The 20,046-nt window shown below is 39.1% G+C and overlaps 1 protein-coding gene across 1 annotated transcript; it reads right to left on the bottom strand.

The window, feature by feature from the left end:
- Nucleotides 1-3,945: 3,945 nt before the first annotated feature.
- On the bottom strand, nucleotides 3,946-12,748 carry LOC122018615. The gene is made up of 2 exons (XM_042575984.1): nucleotides 9,646-12,748; nucleotides 3,946-4,866 (listed from the first exon to the last, which is right to left on the bottom strand). Exons 1-2 carry the CDS (start codon nucleotides 12,746-12,748, stop codon nucleotides 4,682-4,684), a joined length of 3,288 nt encoding a protein of 1,095 aa, XP_042431918.1. The 3' UTR covers nucleotides 3,946-4,681.
- Between the last annotated feature and the right edge of the window lie 7,298 nt (nucleotides 12,749-20,046).

The following is a 20,046-nucleotide window of genomic DNA, read 5'->3' on the forward strand; positions in this document are numbered from 1 at the left end:
ATCGAGTGCCGTAAGCAGAAAGTCGTATTCCAACCTGAAGCAGAAGCACAGTTCGAGTTTATCGGAGAACCCAAGAGAAAAGCCAAGAAATTTCTCTCAACTATGAAGGCACAGAAATTATTGGATTCAGGATGTACGGGATTCTTAGCACACATAGTCAGTACCAGCCAGGACAAGGACCAACAGCTAGCAGAGGTCCGAGTCGTATGTGACTACCCAGCAGTCTTCCCTGAAGAGTTACCAGGATTAGCACCAGACAGGGAGATTGAATTTGAGATAGAGCTCATTCCCGGTACCAATCCGATCTCCAAAGCGCCTTATCGCATGGCCCCAGCAGAACTGAAAGAACTTCATGAGCAATTACAGGAGCTGCTTGACAAAGGCTTCATACGCCCTAGTCACTCACCATGGGGAGCGCCTGTATTGTTCGTGAAGAAGAAGGACGGGAGCATGCGTCTGTGTATAGACAATCAAGAACAGGTATCCTCTTCCCAGAATAGATGACCTGTTTGATCAGCTAAAGGGAGCAGCAGTGTTCTCTAAGATAGACCTCAGATCAGGTTATCATCAGGTGAAGGTTAAAGAAGGGGGCATACACAAGACAGCATTCAGGACTAGATACGGACATTACGAGTTCGTAGTCATGTCATTTGGCGTGACAAATGCTCCAGCTACTTTCATAGACCTTATGAACAGGGTATTCAGAGAATATTTAGATAAGTTTGTTATCGTGTTCATCGATGACATTCTTATCTATTCCAGAACTCAGGAAGAACACGCAGAGCACCTGAAAACAGTATTGCAGACCCTTCAGCAGAATCAGCTATACACCAAGTTCACAAAATGTGAATTTTAGTTAGATCAGGTGTCCTTCCTGGGTCACGTCATCTCAAAAGATGATATTATGGTAGACCCCAGTAAGATAGAAGCTGTGAGCAACTGGAAAAGACCCAAGAACGCCAGTGAAATCAGAAGCTTTCTGGGATTAGCAGGTTACTACAGGAAATTCGTAGAGGACTTCTCCAGGATAGCCTCCCCACTGACAGCTCTTACCAGAAAGAACAGAAAATATCAGTGAACAGAGGGCTGTGAGAACAGTTTCAGCGAGCTGAAAAGGAGATTGACCAGTGCACCTATTCTGACGCTACCAGAGAACGCAGATAGCTTTGACATATATAGTGATGCCTCTAAGTTGGGACTAGGAGCAGTACTGATACAAGATGACAAGGTAATCGCCTACGCCTCCAGACAACTCAAGGATTATGAGAAGAACTATCCTACTCATGACCTTGAGCTTGCAGCAGTGGTGTTCGCTCTCAAGATTTGGAGACATTACTTGTATAGAGCTCAGTGCAGAGTGTATACAGATCATCAGAGTCTGAAGTACTTCTTCACTCAGAAGGATCTGAATATGCGCCAGCGCAGATGGCTAGAGCTGGTCAAAGACTACGACATAGACATCCTCTACCACCCAGGAAAAGCAAATAGGGTAGCAGATGCACTTAGCAGAAAGTCCAGTGCTACCTTATTATCTCTAGCAGCCATGTCACCACCCCTACAGAAAGAGATCACAGATTTCGGTCTCGAACTCATAGTCGGACAGCTCTCTACTATGACATTAGAGTCTACCTTGCTTGGTGACATCCAGACAGCTCAGGAGCAGGATCCTGAAATTCAGAGGATCAAGCAAGGCTTAGCAGAATCAGAAGGTGGAGAGTTCAGAATATCAAATAGCGGGGTGTTGTACTTTAGCGACAGATTATGTGTTCCAGATCAGGAAGAACTCATAAGGAAGATTTTAGATGAGGCTCACAAGACTCCCTATGCGATGCATCCAGGCTCCACCAAAATGTACCAGGACTTAAAGAAACATTTTTGGTGGCCTGGGATGAAGAGAGACATCGCTCGATATGTCAGCACCTGCCTAACCTGTTAGAGGGTTAAGGCAGAACATCAGCGACCAGGAGGAGTCTTGCAGCCTATTCAGATTCCGGAATGGAAGTGGGAAGACATTTCTATGGACTTCATAGTGGGATTACCCAGAACCACGAGTGGTTTTGATACCATCTGGGTAATAGTCGACAGATTGACCAAATCAGCCCACTTCTTAGCTATCAGGATATCCTACTCCATGGAACAGCTAGCTCAGTTGTATCTCAAGGAGATCGTTAGATTACATGGAGTCCCACGAACCATTATATCAGACAGAGATAGCAGATTCACATCACACTTCTGGGAGTGTGTACAGTCAGCTTTGGGCACGAAGTTGAAGTTTAGCACGGCCTTCCATCCTCGGACCGATGGAGCGAGTAAATCAGTACTCGAAGATATGCTCCGAGCATGTGCCCTAGATTTCAAAGGAAGTTGGTGCAAATATCTGAGTCTAGCAGAATTTGCATACAACAACAGCTATCAGGCCACTATCGGTATGGCACCTTATGAGGCTCTCTATGGGCGGAGGTGTAGATCTCCAATCTGCTGGTATGAGAGTGGTGAACAGAAAGAACTAGTGGCAGATACCACAGCAGCTATACAGCAGATCCGCCAGAGGATAGAGACAGCTCAGAGCCGCCAGAAAAGCTATACTGATACACGGCGCAGACCTCTAGAGTTTTCAGTTGGGGATTCAGTATTCCTCAGAGTGGCTCCCATGAAGGGAGTAATGCATTTTGGGAAAAAGGGCAAGCTAAGTCCCCGATATGTGGGACCATACCTTATTAGCAGAAGAGTGGGCAAGGTAGCATATGAGCTAGAGCTACCCCAGGAAATGTCAGCTGTCCACAATGTATTTCATGTCTCTAAGCTGAAGAAGCATACCCCAGATGCCACTCAGGTGATTGAGCCCCAGTTGGTACAGATCCGCGAAGACCTCAGTGGTAAGTCCATAACTAGTGTCACAAATGAACTTCAAATTAATTCAATGTGTGAAACCCCTCAACTACTCAAAGATATGACATAGCATAGGGCCCAAGTCGATTTCTCAAGGAACCTAGCAAGTGAGTGCTTGATTTAGATCCAAATCCATGTTTTTGAACTAAATCCTAGATAAAGGAAGAAGTGCCAACTAACAAAGATAATGGCAGAGAAATGAAGTGTGCTTAAATGCAGAAATTAAATCTAAGTGAATAACTCAACCACTTTTCAACTAAAAACCTTGCAGAACAACTTTCAACGTAGTAGAATTGAATCTACGCAAGTTATTAAAATCTGAAATCAAAGTTAACAGAGAATTTTAGAATCTAAGTTGAATGCTAATACAGAAATTTGCAGGAATTAATTTCAAAACAAGCATGCAAAAATTCTGAAACAAAGTTAGATTGCAGAACTCGAAATCTGAATTGTAACTTTAGAAATAAAAGTTGCAGAATCAAAAATTCAGATCCTCAGCTAAAGAAACAAATTAAACCAAATTGAATTGCAGAAATTAGATCTAGAGTAACAACACTATAACTACTCAGTCCAAATTTGCAGAAACAAGGAATTCGTTATCAAGTTCTTAAGGAAACAAAATGCAAAAACAGTAAACTGCAGAATTCTAATGACTAAATCTGAAGAGAAGTAAATAAAACAAAGCAATACTCTAAAATTGTCAACTACTCAAAATTGAAACGATTCAAGTAATTCTAAGCAAGCAAAAACAATTGCAATCAAACAACAACTACTCTTTAATGATAAAACGATAACATTCTTCTTTGAAACAAAGTTAGAAACTAATTACACTAAAAGAAATCTGTTGAAATTGCTGTATCAACGAACACAAATAGAAACTAACTAATCCAACATAAACTACTGAAATTACTGCATCTAAAACAAGGATTGTAAACTACTTTCATTAAAAGAAACATGCTGGAAATTCTGCAGCAACGAACAGGGATTAAAATCTGCAACAAATATAAAATCAGCAACTCGGTACACTAAACAAATTCTTTAAATTACTGCATCAAATTCAAAGATTGAAAACTGATTACACTATCAGAAACTTGATGGTATTTCTGCATTACAGAACAGGGATCGAAAGCAAAATTCTGGAAAGAAACTAATCTATGCAATAAACTGTGCTATCAACGAAATCTAGATGTAGCTAAGAACAGTAATGAAATGCAGGATTAAAACTAAACCAATTCCAATCACAACCAATTCTTGAATCACAACTCTTGTCGTCACACAAGAGTCCTCACTTGAAACCTCAAATGCGAAATCCAGAAAAGCAGAAAAGGGAACGTAGCTGATCCGAGTTCAGATCCAAAACCCGCTGATCCTAGCCAAAGAAACCTCTCTGGAAGAACACAAGTTCAGATCTGTGCGAAATTGTTGAAATCTGGATCTGTGATTCAAATCTGTGAGCAGCTGTTGCTTGCTGATGGATCGATGATTGCGGCTGGAATCAAGTCGGTAAACACTAGAGAGACCTCTCTAACTCTTCCCGATGATGGCTGATGATCTCCTGCTGTCAACACCGTTCGAACAGGGGCGGAAATGAAGATTTGAATCGCAGCAAAGCTTGCCGTCGAGACCTCTTTGGCAAGCCTCCAGCTTCAGGAAATAGATCAGCAGCTTCCTTGCATCTTCCTCTATGGATCTGGAACTCAAGATGAGATTATCACTGGAATCGGGGGCTTGCGCGCGCGCTCACGGAGAGGAAATCGCCGTTGGCACGATGAACAGTAGACGCAGCCACTGTTCATCCGCGATTCTTTTTGGGTTTTATACCAAGGTTTGAACCGGGATTTGCATTTGGTTTAGGGCTTAGTTTAGGAGGAAAATTAGGGATTTGATGATAAGGTTTGACATGGGTTAGCTCAAGAGGAAAGCTCCATTTAATGGATCGGGCCCAATCCAAATTCTTGTAGTCCAATGAGCCTATTCCTTCAAAACAAATAAAGTACCATTATTAGATAAGATTCCACAAGAAATATATAGAAAATGCAACAAGGCTCTAAATAATTCTCAACTCATAAGATATAAGATAAAACAAGAATTAATCATATGAGAAGATGCAAAATACTCAATTCAAGAGCCTAATTATGCACAAAAAAATACTAGATATCAACTCCCCCACACTTAATCTTTCTGCTCGTCCCGGGCAAGTAAACAAACTAAAGTAATGACCGAGGTTTCACCCCCCTTACCTTTCTTAATCATATTCAGAAGATAGTAAAAAGAAGTCACCTAACATCATGAAGTTTCAAAAACTCAAACAATCATGAACTCCATTCTTACTTCGGTTAATCACTCAATGATTTCATCCATCATGAATAAAATGAAAATAATAACACAACTAGTCCTCACATGGTAGTTTTCAGTGGCTCTCATCCTAATTCTCAAATTCATGTAATGGTAGAGATCACTCAAGCTACTTATGGCAAAAGCACCACCATATGCTTGCTCTTCATCTAATTCTCACCTCCATCACAGATATTAAAATACATCCTTATGAAGGTTCATTGAAAGTATAAAGGAAAACAAAAGCAAAAGCAAATGGAAGCATTAGAATTAGGAAGGCAAGTTAAAGAACAGAGGTTGAAGTAGAAGTGGAAGACATGGAGTTAGGATGCTATGTGAAACTAATTTTCAGCCATGGCTTCCAATTCTGTACTCTTAGTCTTGATCAATGTTTTTGCAGATTTTACTCATGGCAGATACTTCAATTAGCACTTCCCTTGTTGGTCTCACATATGTTTCCAGCATTCTGCTTTGAATTCGAAAGTTGGCACATTTCCTTGCTATATCCTTCATTCCCTCTTTAAATCTGCAGATTCAACAATTTTTCAGAACTTACATGCTGTTGATTCAGCCAAAACAGATTTGGTTCTGCAGGTGGCTCCAAAGTTTCTTTCACTCATTTGGTTAAGCTGTAATTTGATTCAGCCATTACATGCTGTTGATTCCATCCATTCTATATCAAAAACAACAAATTCCTGATAGCTTACAGATTCTGCTCAGAGATAGTGTGGAAAATTCTGCATTCCTTGCTGAAAATCTTAGTTCCCAGTTTCAGCTCACGTTTCTGTTTTGTGACCATTTTAAAGTCTAAAAACCATGCAAATTATAAAGAAACAAGATCATTATTTCACCACAATCAAACAACAGCTGCATCATGCTTTTCAGGTATCCAGTAGCTTGATAACATGTAGCTGATTTTAGTGTATTTCTAAATTTCCTCTACAGCCCTGACTTTGTACCAACTACACATCATTTAGCTTCCCTAAAATCTCAACTCCTTTTCATTTAGCTTCTTGTGATCCCTATTGATGCATACTTCACAGAATTACAAGTTTCAGCAATTCTAGATGGTTACAACTTAATCCCCAAATTGGCACAGAAATGACTATTAGCTGAAATTCTGAACATTCTGTTTCTGTTTAATTGCTCTTAACCTTCCCGAACTGTTTGAACTTGAACCTTCAAAAGACTATCTTCTCATTTGATCCAATCAAGCTCAACTAATTGATGTCTAAAACTCAGTATGCAGTCTTGCACATTCCTGCAAATAACATCACATTTCTGTGATTAACAGTCCTTGCATATGTTTCCATCTGAGGAATAATATCTGTGCCCTCTTTTCTCTAATCTTATTTGTCCCATTTCATTCCCTCAGCACTTAAGAATCAATTAAACTGAATATATTTCAACTTCAGCTAACAGCTCTCAGCTTTTGCAACTCTGCACAAATCTGCATTTTTGTGTTTCTGCACAAAACTGAATACATTTCTGTGTTTTTTTTTCCAGTTCCTGCAATTCTGTTTTTGTTTCTGCATTGCTGCCTCTTGATCAATTTTTTTTATATCCGATTCCGCACAGATTAGCCTTCATCCAATTTCTCAACTGGCCACTGTTCCCTGCACACATGTATTCAGTTTCTCGAGATCAAAATGGACATGACAAATCTGAAATACCATTCGTTTCTGCATCTTGCAAGGCTTCCCTTGAACGTTTCAGTCATTGAAATGCTGCATCAGATTTGCGATACACCTTGATACTAAATTCCAGCTCTGTCTGAAACTATCAATATCACCTCTGACTACTGAAAAACATGATGTGCAAACACAAACAGCAGCAACCTTCTATAGATTTCTGCAACCATAAGTTTAAACCAAATGAAGCCATTTCTGAATTCTGCAACCATAGATTTCAATTTCAGAAATAGAATTCTACTGTAACTTCCTTCCAATGCATTACAACTTCACTGAATGCAGCTGGCCAAATCCAAAATTCAGCTACCAATTTCTGCATTTCCACCATTTTTTTTTTCAATTTGCTAATCTGATGTCTTAAACAGTTGACATTCCATTCCAATTTGCTTGAGAATTCCATTCCAATTCTGCACAGATTGAACACGAATTATGCTTCTGCAGCAATTTGGAATTAAGGTGCAGTTTTTGAAAATTTCAGAAACTGTACATCATTTTTCAGCTTTAGCAATTCAGTATCAGCAGAATGTTTTTCATATTAAGTACCAGCACTTCATTTCTTCTTCACAAAATGGTAAATTCCAGAATCTGAGTTATGCTTTTTATCCAAATCTTGATGCTGATTATTCCATAAATTGAAATCATAACTTTCTTCCCTTAAAACAGGTCCTTCATTTGCTGTAAATGATTACTTCTGCTGAATCAAAGACTAAATATCTCCCCCACACTTAAATTTTTGGCGTCTCGGTCAAAATAAAAGCATCACACAACATCCCATGTAACCATATCCAAGAAAATAAAACAAGGGAAAGATAAATGATATGATGATATAAGAAAAGACAATTAGTGAAAACTAGTGGGGAATTGGAATAACCTTCATTCAAATGATTTAATCTCTGATCAAGTGGAATATTGAAAAGATTCAAGCAAGTTCTAGAGTGACAAAAACCATCAGCGCATCACACAAGTAGGCTCAATTCTCACTAGGCAAGCAAAAGTTATTATCTCAAATTATCAATTAGAATCCATCACTAAATGTTAACCTTACGCAAGCCTAGAATTCATTTATGCAACAAAGACTTGAAACTTCATGTTCAAATGTAACTCTATTTTAAAACCTCTGAAATGATATAAAGAAGTGTAAGGGGGGTACCAATTATTAACCCAAAACTACCAAATTTGATTCAATGGTTTTTATAGGGACATGATTCCTAAAATTTGAATTATTATATGTGAAAGTAAAACTACTAAGAAAACTAAGAAGTTAAACCGGCCACCAAATGATGATATCTTATTCACTATGACCAAATTCATTATTAGAAAACATAAAGACTACTAAAACGAACAAGTGAATTATTCATGTAAATATGTAAAGACATTTATATCTTCGAAGACAAGAAATAATGAGAAATAACAAGACTTCCCTTTCACATTGGATAGATGGCCTCGGTACTGTTCATTTCTTGCATCACCATCCCATTTGCTCCTTCATGAAATATCTTTAGCCTATGTCCATTCACTTTGAATTTCCGATCAGTAGACTCTTCCTTTATCTCCAAGACTCCATAGGGGAAAATGTTAGTCACACTAAAGGGCCCTTCCCAACGAGATTTCAATGTGCCTTTCATCAATTTAAGCTGGGATTTATACAAAAGCACTTTGTCACCAATTTTGAACTCCTTCCCTATAATGTGCTTGTCATGAAAATTCTTGGTCTTTTCTTTGTAGATCCTTGAGTTCTCAAATGCCTCTAGTCTAATTTCTTCAAGTTCTTGGAGTTGTAATTTCCTCTCTTCTCCAGCTGTGCTAGCATCAAAATTACAAGCTTTCACTGCCCAAAATGCTCTATGTTCAATTTCCACTGGAAGGTGACAAGCTTTACCATACACCATCCTATATGGAGACATCCCTATGGGTGTTTTGAAAGCTGTCCTGTAAGCCCAAAGTGCATCATCTAATCTCTTACTCCAATCTTTCCTGTCAGGTCTCACTGTTTTCTCCAAAATTGACTTCACTTCTCTATTTGATACTTCTGCTTGTCCATTTGTTTGGGGATGATAGGGAGTAGAAATTCTATGTGAAACTCCATATCTGCTCAACATAGCCTTCATGCGTTTGTTACAAAAATGTGACCCTTGATCACTGATTATTGCCCTGGGCACGCCAAATCTGCAGAAAATATGTGTCCTGACAAAACTAACAACAACTGAAGAATCATCAGTCCTGGTGGGGATAGCCTCCACCCATTTGGAAACATAATCAACTGCCAACAAAATATATGAAAATCCAAAAGAGACAGGAAATGGACCCATGAAATCAATACCCCACACATCAAAGACCTCACAAAATAGCAAAAAATGTTGAGACATTTCATTTCTAGGTCCTATGTTCCCAGTTCGTTGACATTTATCACATGATCTACAAAAAACATAGGCATCACGAAAAAGGGTGGGCCAGTACAATCCACACTCCAAAACTTTTCTTGCAGTCCGCTGTGGTCCGAAATGTCCCCCACACTCAAATGAATGACAATATGCCAGTACAGACTGGAACTCAAAATCAGGTATGCATCTCCTAATAATCTGATCACTACAAAATTTCCACAGATAAGGATCATCCCACACATAATATTTTGAATCACTTTTCAATTTGTCCTTTTGAGCTTTTGAAAATTGTGCAGGAAAAACATTACCTACTAAAAAATTAACCAGATCTGCATACCATGGAGACTCACCATGCACCCTGAAGAGTTGCTCATCTCTAAAGTCATCATCAATAGCCGTATGGTCCAAATCCCCTTCAATTCTGCTCAAATGATCTGCAACCAAGTTCTCCTTCCCACTCCTATCACGAATCTCCAAATCAAACTCCTGGAGGAGAAGCATCCATCTAATCAATCTGGGCTTAGCATCTGGCTTCTTGAGGAGAAACTTCAATGCTGCATGATCAGAAAATACAACCACGTGAGAACAAAGTAAATATGATCGAAATTTATCTAAAGCAAAAACAATGGAAAGAAGCTCTTTTTCTGTCGTGGTGTAATTTGCTTGAGCCGAATCTAAGGTCTTCGATGCATAACAGATCACATGTGGTGCTCTCTCTACTCTCTGTGCAAGTACCGCCCCAATGGCAAAATTCGAAGCATCACACATCAACTCAAAGGGTAAAGCCCAATCTGGTGGTCTAATGATAGGTACAGAAATTAAAGCCTCCTTCAATCTCTGAAAAGCTTCCTTACACCTCTGATCAAACTGAAACTCCACATCTTTTTGAAGCAACTGAGACAGTGGAAGAGCAATCTTACTGAAGTCCCTAATAAATCTCCTGTAGAATCCTGCATGGCCAAGAAAAGCTCGAACATCCCGCACGCATGCGGGGTAAGATAAAGAAGATATAGCGCTAACTTTAGCAGGATCTACCTCAATACCTCTCTTAGAGACTATGTGTCCTAAAACAATACCATGCTCAACCATAAAATGACATTTTTCAAAATTAAGTACCAAGTCAGTCTCAATGCATCTATCTAAAACCCTAGACAAATTTTCTAGACATGCATCAAATGATGAACCATATACAGAAAAATCATCCATGAAAACCTCCATGCAGTGCTCTAATAAATCACCAAAAATACTTACCATGCATCGCTGAAAAGTTCCTGGAGCGTTGCATAATCCAAATGGCATCCGTCTGTAGGCAAATGTACCGAAAGGGCAAGTGAAGGTGGTCTTCTCCTGATCCTCTGGATTGATGCAAATCTGAAAATATCCAGTGTATCCATCTAGGAAGCAATAATGCGATTTCCCCGCTAGTCTTTCCAACATCTGGTCAATAAAAGGTAGGGGGTAGTGGTCCTTTCTACTTGCTTGGTTCAACTTCCTATAATCCACACAAACTCTCCAAGAATTTTTCACTCTGGTGGGCACTAACTCATTCTCTTCATTAGTCACAACTGTCACCCCTGATTTCTTTGGAACCACATGGATGGGACTTACCCACTTACTGTCAGAAATAGGGTAAATGATACCTGCCTGTAGAAGTCTAGTCACCTCTTTCTTTACTACATCAAGGATCAGTGGGTTAAGTCTCCTCTGGGGCTGTCTCACTGATTTCACATCCTCCTCCAAATAAATCCTGTGCATGCAAATAGAAGGACTGATACCAGGAATATCTGCTAAAGTCCATCCAATGGCCTTCTTGTGCTGCCTCAAAATCTCTAATAATCTGCTTTCTTGTTCTGGTTCTAGATTCTGAGCAATGATGACAGGTAGCTGCTGGTTCTCTCCTAAATAAGCATACTTCAAGTGTGGCGGCAATGGCTTCAACTCATCTTGTGTCTGGTCAACTGAAAGCGATCCTAGGGGTAATGCTTCTCCTAAGCAATCCCCTACGCATAATTTCTCTTCTCTGGGCGATCCTAGGGATAGAGCTTCTCCTAAGCAATCCCCTGCGCATAAATTATTTCTCTCACTCGGATATACTCCACAAGACTCATCATCCACACCCAAGGCTGAAATATCCTCCTCTTCTGAAAACAAAAAATCACCTATACCACCCTCTGCAACTTCTGAATCTGAATCAATCACTGAAAAGAAATCTCCAATATCCAGCTCCTCTGAAATATCCAAACTAAGAATTGAATGATCCTCTCTAGGATGTTTCATAGCGTCAAAAATACTGAATTGGACCACTGTGTCTCCTATCTCCATAGAAAGTGTGCCCGCATGAACATCAATCTTGGTCCTTGCAGTCTTCAAAAATGGTCGTCCTAGAATGAGTGGAGATCTATTGGCCAGATAGTCTCCCTCCATGTCAAGGATATAAAAGTCTGCAGGAAAGATAAGTTCTCTCACTTTCACCAATACATCTTCAATAACTCCAGCTGGGTGAGTCTGACTGCGGTCAGCTAACTGAATGACTACTCCTGTAGGTTGTAATGGTCCAATGCCTAAAGTTTGAAAAACTGATTTTGGCATCACATTAATTGAAGCTCCCAAATCCAGCATGGCATCTTTAAATAGATTACTCCCAATCTCACAAGGAACCGTAAAAACTCCAGGATCTTCGCATTTCTGAGGAACTGTTTGAAGAAGTGCAGACACATTCTTTCCCATGCTAATTAACTCATTCCCCTTCAATTTCTTCTTGTGCACACAAAGATCCTTCAAAAATTTTGCATATTTTGGAATTTGCTTGATCATTGTGAGTAACGGAACATTTACTTCCACCTTGCTGAATACATCCACAAGCTCTTGGAATTCCTTTGCTTTTTCCTCCTCTACATTCTTCCTTGGTTGAACTTTGCGTTGAGGGAAAGGCAATGGAATGCTCTGCTCTGAATTCTGAAATCCTGCATTTCCAGATTTGCTGCTTTCTGGAGTTGCTGCTGGAAAATGTTCAGCTGGACAAGAGTTGCTGGAAAAATCTGGCATCAGATTTCCACCTCCTTGTGAATGTTCCAAACCGTATGGATCAATGTGAATTGGATTAGAACTTGAAACTGGCACATTCTGCACTTCTGGAAGTTCTTCATTGCTGAAACTGGATGGCTGGATTTCTGAAAAATTTTCAGCAGCAGCTCTTCCTCTTGAAGATTCTGAAATTTTTCTCCCACTCCTTAAAGTTAATGCACTAACGTTCCCTTTAGGATTCGGAATTGTTTGAGATGGCAATTGACTCGATCCCTGAGCTTGAATTTGATTAATGCTAGAAGCCAATTGCCCAATCTGCCTTTCTTGATTTTGTTGTTGCTGAAGAATTTGCTGCATTAATTCCTCCAATCTAGCTTGCTGTGGATCTGAATTTGAAGCATTATTGGAACCTCCTTGAGTTAAACTCATCCTTGTAGGTGCTGGAAGTGCTGGAATTGCTTGCTAGAAATTCTGATTTTGAGATTGATAATGCTGATTCTGATTCTGATTCTGATTCTGAAATTGCTGATAAGGCTGATACGATTGCTGATATTGATTTGCAGGTTGGTAATGATGCTGAAAACCTTGCTGGAAATTCTGATTATGCTGCTGGAAACCTTGCTGAGGTTGCTGGAAATTACTGGAATTGTGGCTGAAATGCTGATTTGAAGATGGATGTTGATAGAATGAATTGCCATACTTCAAATTTGGATGATCTCTCCAACCCGGATTATATGTAGATGAATATGGGTCATGTTTTTGTTGGAACTGAGCTCTAGAGAATGCTGCCAAAGATTCATCTTGATGGAGATTTGGACAAAGTTCTGAAAGATGATCTTGACTCGAACAAATGCTACAAACTATGCTTTGTTTACATGGAAATTGCATATTCGGCTCAACAGAAGGTTGAATAGCATTGTTCAAAGCTAATTGTTTCACCAAGGTCGTTAATTCCATCAATGAATTCTTTATCTCCTTTTGCTCATTAGAAACCATTTGAACTTCACCAACTCCTCTAGTAGTGAGTGCTCTACTTCCAAATTGCTGTGAATTTTCAGCCATGTTTGAAATTAGCTCCCGTGCTTGTTCTGGAGTTTTGTTCACTAAAGCTCCTCCGGCTGCTGCATCTATCATACTTCTGTCCATAGGTAATAAACCCTCATAGAAGTATTGGACTAGTAACTGCTCACTGATTTGGTGTTGAGGACAACTTGAACATAATTTCTTAAATCTCTCCCAATAGTCATATAATGTCTCTCCCACCACTTGCTGAATCCCACATATGCTTTTCCTAATAGTTGCAGTCCTTGAGGCTGGAAAGAATTTCTCCAAGAAAGCCTTCTTCATATCAATCCATGAAGTAATAAATCCCGGTGGCAAATAATACAACCAATCTTTTGCTACTCCCGTAAGTGAAAATGGAAAAGCCCTTAGCTTGATATCCTCTTCTGAAATCCCTTGTGGCTTCATGGTTGAACAAACCACATGGAATTCATGCAAATGTCTGTTTGGGTCTTCTCCAGATAATCCTTGATATTTGGGAAGCAAATGAATCAACCCTGATCTCAGCTCAAAATCACCAGCTAAAGTTGGGTAAGTGATACATGAATACTTGAAAGCCTCATCAGGAGCTGCAAGCTCCTTCATTGTCCTACTATGATCAGCCATGGGGGTATCTGAAGATGATAAAGAACTTCCTGAGTCCTCTGAAATTTTCTCCTGAATTCTCAAAGCTCTGAAGGTCCTTTCAATTTCCGGATCAATATCAAGTAACTTATCACATGAAGACCTGGTCATACCACCAAAAATCAATTATTAGAACAAAAGTGGATAGACAATAAAATCAAGAAAGTGAAAACAAAGAAAAGATAAACTATGCACAATCTAAAAACAAACAAACTCTACTAAGTTCCCCGGCAACGGCGCCAAAATTTGGTAAGTCCATAACTAGTGTCACGAATGAACTTCAAATTAATTCAATGTGTGAAACCCCTCAACTACTCAAAGATATGACATAGCATAGGGCCCAAGTCGATTTCTCAAGGAACCTAGCAAGTGAGTGCTTGATTTAGATCCAAATCTATGTTTTTGAACTAAATCCTAGATAAAGGAAGAAGTGCCAACTAACAAAGATAATGGCAGAGAAATGAAGTGTGCTTAAATGCAGAAATTAAATCTAAGTGAATAACTCAACCACTTTTCAACTAAAAACCTTGCAGAACAACTTTCAACGTAGTAGAATTGAATCTACGCAAGTTATTAAAATCTGAAATCAAAGTTAACAGAGAATTTTAGAATCTAAGTTGAATGCTAATACAGAAATTTACAGGAATTAATTTCAAAACAAGCATGCAAAAATTCTGAAACAAAGTTAGATTGCAGAACTCGAAATCTGAATTGTAACTTTAGAAATAAAAGTTGTAGAATCAAAAATTCAGATCCTCAGCTAAAGAAACAAATTAAACCAAATTGAATTGCAGAAATTAGATCTAGAGTAACAACACTATAACTACTCAGTCCAAATTTGCAGAAACAAGGAATTCGTTATCAAGTTCTTAAGGAAACAAAATGCAAAAACAGTAAACTGCAGAATTCTAATGACTAAATCTGAAGAGAAGTAAATAAAATAAAGCAATACTCTAAAATTGTCAACTACTCAAAATTGAAACGATTCAAGTAATTCTAAGCAAGCAAAAACAATTGCAATCAAACAACAACTACTCTTTAATGATAAAACGATAACATTCTTCTTTGAAACAAAGTTAGAAACTAATTACACTAAAAGAAATCTGTTGAAATTGCTATATCAACGAACACAAATAGAAACTAACTAATCCAACATAAACTACTGAAATTACTGCATCTAAAACAAGGATTGTAAACTACTTTCATTAAAAGAAACATGCTGGAAATTCTGCAGCAACGAACAGGGATTAAAATCTGCAACAAATATAAAATCAGCAACTCAGTACACTAAACAGATTCTTTAAATTACTGCATCAAATTCAAAGATTGAAAACTGATTACACTATCAGAAACTTGATGGTATTTCTGCATTACAGAACAGGGATCGAAAGCAAAATTCTGGAAAGAAACTAATCTATGCAATAAACTGTGCTATCAACGAAATCTAGATGTAGCTAAGAACAGTAATGAAATGCAGGATTAAAACTAAACCAATTCCAATCACAACCAATTCTTGAATCACAACTCTTGTCGTCACACAAGAGTCCTCACTTGAAACCTCAAATGCAAAATCCAGAAAAGCAGAAAAGGGAACGCAGCTGATCCGAGTTCAGATCCAAAACCCGCTGATCCTAGCCAAAGAAACCTCTCTGGAAGAACACAAGTTCAGATCTGTGCGAAATTGTTGAAATCTGGATCTGTGATTCAAATCTGTGAGCAGCTGTTGCTTGCTGATGGATCGATGATTGCGGCTGGAATCAAGTCGGTAAACACTAGAGAGACCTCTCTAACTCTTCCCGATGATGGCTGATGATCTCCTGTTGTCAACACCGTTCGAACAGGGGCGGAAATGAAGATTTGAATCGCAGCAAAGCTTGCCGTCGAGACCTCTTTGGCAAGCCTCCAGCTTCAGGAAATAGATCAGCAGCTTCCTTGCATCTTCCTCTATGGATCTGGAACTCAAGATGAGATTATCACTGGAATCGGGGGCTTGCGCGCGCGCTCACGGAGAGGAAATCGCCGTTGGCACGATGAACAGTAGACGCAGCCACTGTTCATCCGCGATTCTTTTGGGTTTTATACCAAGGTTTGAACCGGGATTTGCATTTGGTTTAGGGCTTAGTTTAGGAGGAAAATTAGGGATTTGATGATAAGGTTTGACATGGGTTAGCTCAAGAGGAAAGCTCCATTTAATGGATCGGGCCCAATCCAAATTCTTGTAGTCCAATGAGCCTATTCCTTCAAAACAAATAAAGTACCATTATTAGATAAGATTCCACAAGAAATATATAGAAAATGCAACAAGGCTCTAAATAATTCTCAACTCATAAGATATAAGATAAAACAAGAATTAATCATATGAGAAGATGCAAAATACTCAATTCAAGAGCCTAATTATGCACAAAAAAATACTAGATATCACTCAGCTATGACAGTCGGCCTATTCAGATAATAGACCGAGCAGTTAAGAAATTACGGAACAAGGAAGTACCATTAGTCAAAGTTATTTGGCACAGTCACACAGCAGAAGAGGCAACATGGGAAACAGAAGCCAGCATGAGACAGAAGTACCCAGAATTATTCTAAATTCGAGAACGAACTTTTTATAAGGTATGGGGGAATGTAACACCCGAAAATTCTCAAAACTATTTTAGAAATATTCTATAATTATTCTGGAATTTTTAGATATTTTTCCGGAATTTTTAGAGTAGCGGAAGTAGCAAAAATAATTAGAAAAGCAAAATAGCTTAAGCGGGAATCGAACCCGGGACCCCTCGGATCCGTTAAACCTTTAGACCGCTTAAGTAACCGGTTGAACCCAGCAGGGCCGTGCTGAAAGGAAAGGGAATCAATTAAATTTATATTGGAGTTGGGCAAATTAATTCCTAAATATAAATAGGGAAATTATTAAGTGAGGAGATTATTTTTCCACCGTGAACTTTCTTTCCTCACCCTAGCCACGCCGCAACCCTCCCTTCTCCTTCTCCCTCTCGGCGCCAACTCTAGGGTTCCCTCCCTAGGGCCCCAAGGTCATCTTCCGGTGACAACTCCGGCACGAGGACGCTCTTCTTCGCGAGAGGAACGTATAGACGCGAGAAGATTGTCGAAGGGGTCGTCTCCACTGGAATTTTAGCGAATAGAATTGTAAGGAAATTAGCGTACGAGGTAAGAAACCCCTCACCTGCAGTATAAGTAGCTTTCGTTTGATTGCATGCCTTTAGTTTAGCTATATGCAGATTTTTCGGCACTCAGGGTGTGTTTAAACCCTCCTCGCAGATTAGGGATCTAGTTGAGCACCTCTAGATGGGCCAGACACGTTATTCTCCTTCAGTTGGAGGCTCTAGACGTTGTCGGGTGCCTAGAGGTGGTCTCCCTATTAGAGGGCAGAGTTGAGGCACACCAAGTGTTCGACAAAATGATTAGTGTAGCTAAACACCACCTCAGATATTTTTTTAACAGCTCAGTTAAATGCATTAGTAGCATTTAAATCAGTATATTAGTCTAGTTTCAGCTTACATGGGATTACGGTCCAATGGGTGGGCTCCCACAGTCGCCTCCAGGTTCAGATAACCTAGAAACAGCAAAATAAGCAACTAGTAGCTATATTCAGTATTTTATTTTCAGTGGCACTGTACTGGATTAGATATCCATTGGGTTGGGCTCCCACAGTCGTCCCTAGGTTCAGACAACCTAGTAACCCTACTAAATTCGGGACTTGCAAACCCGGGTCTAGTTAGGGATGCGCGCACAGCAAAGTACAGTTGCCGGGCCCACTAGCAACATGATTATGTATTTTCACTTATTACGATAAAAGCTTTCAAACTCATAATCTAGTTATATGATCATAGTTTAAGATCAGCACTAGCTCAGTTTTAGCTCAGTTTCAGTTACAGTTTCTGCTTATTTTCTCCTAGTTGATATCATGAGATAGCTCCATGCTTAGTTTTTATTATGCATGTCATGTTTCAGTGTTTATGCCATGTAACTCCAGTATGCCATGCTTTATCAAATTCAATGCATGTTTTCAAATAGCATTCTTTAAAAACATGTTTGCATCGTTGCATATTTTTAGTGAGGTAGATGGTTTCTTACTAAGCTTAAAGCTTACAGATACTATTTTCCCTTATACTACAGATAAAGGTAAAGGGAAGATGGACTAGCAGAGGAAGCTGGAGGTCAATGCAGAGATGGTGTGTGTGGCAGGAACCTGGAATGAAGATCCTTAGGAAGTTTAGCAAATTAAGAACTTAGTTTCTTTTCTTAAGATACATTTATGCATTTCTAGTGGTTTAAATGCTATGAATTAATAAACCTTGCACTATGTCATGTTAGAATGCTAGTCAGTGGATATTAGAATGTTTTCCATGCATTGTATAATCGTTGTGTGAGGTTTTGGCGCGAACTAGTGCTGAAATCAGAGTTTCAGTGCAAAATCAGAAACTCCGATCGATCTACGGATCGATCAGAGTTGAGTTGTGCCACTGGATCGGTCAGCTGATCGATCCAATCGCGAACAGAGAGTTTATGGATCGGTCAGCCGACCGATCCAGATGCGAACAGTGGGTGCAGAAGCTCACTGATCGGTCAGCCGACCCATCAGTGAGCCACTGGATCGGTCTACCGACCGATCAGTGTGCTCCTGGATCGGTCGGTAGACCGATCCAGCCATATCCAGAAGCGAGATAGCTTGTAGATGGCTTGTGGATCGGTCAGCCGACCGATCCAGAGCATTTCTCCGTGCCAGTGTCAAGTTGGATCGATCCGACAGCCCAATCGATTCACGGATCGATTGAAATGCCTGATTACAGCTAGCAGGACATCCGAGAGGCATAGATTACCTTCTCTAGCATGTGTACAACTCCTAGGTACACCTAAAATATTAAGTTCTGATTTTACAGTAATCAGTTTAGTAAAGTTTTAATCAATCCAGATTTTCCGCAATAGTAATTTAGCACAGCATTACGTAACGATCGGCCTTACAGCCTAGTCAGTAGAAGGCGGGTCGTTACAATAATACTTCAAAATAATAATCAACTTCTTCTTGGGCCCGACAACTGTACTTGCTATGCGCGCATCCCTAACTAGACCCGAGATAGCTAGTCCCGAATCTAGTAGGGTTTACTAGGTTATCTAAACCTAGGGACGACTATGGGAGCCCAACCCAAGGACAACTAAGAGTCCAGCACTGTGCCACTGATAAAAATAAAATACTGATTTATAAGCTGATTTATCTTAATTACTTATGTTTTAATACTTCTAATATATAATGCCTCGGCATTTTCTTTAAGCACCTTGTGTGCCAAAATCCCTAAAGTCTTGACTTTGGGATCTACTTAAGGCCTTGGCCTTTTATCAAATAACTCAATCTTAATATCAAAAATTAAACCTATTAAGCTAAATTCAAACCTAAAAAATAAAATGAAATCAAATAAATAAAACTCAAAAACTAAACTTAAAACAATTAACTACAAATTAATTTAAACTCAAGTTACAATCAAGTTTATTACAACTATAAAACCAATCGACGTAAACCTAAAACTTAAACCCAAGTTCAAATAATTTAAGAGGAGACACAAAATTAATTGACACCTCTAAAATAATAGTTTACCCAGTTGGGTAATTAGGATTAGCAAAATTAGGAACTAATTTAACTTGGCAAATAGTACTAGAGAAGTTTGGGATGATAGTAGATTAGGGAAGCTCTGTCTATGCATGTCTAGGAAGAATCATATGTGTTCGACTTGGTACATTTGGCTTAGTGAAACTAACTAAAGCTACCCCTTACCAATCTAAATTGGTTAGACCAAAGTTTTATACTAAGTTCTTTGGGTAGGACTATTTGAAAAATCTTGAAGCACATGGTTGCTCTAATGATGTTCGTGTGACTTACCATAACCTAGAAATTTATTCAAAGAATGCTTGCTTGATTAATCCAAAGCTAAACTTGAATCTAACTCAAGTTAAACCAACCCCTAAAAATCTAATTTAACTCATCTCATAAAATGATAGGATATCTTTGTCTGAAAACTTATACTGGGTGA

This window comes from Zingiber officinale, chromosome 9A (assembly GCF_018446385.1).
Source record: "Zingiber officinale cultivar Zhangliang chromosome 9A, Zo_v1.1, whole genome shotgun sequence".
In the NCBI taxonomy this organism is placed as follows: Eukaryota; Viridiplantae; Streptophyta; class Magnoliopsida; order Zingiberales; family Zingiberaceae; genus Zingiber; species Zingiber officinale.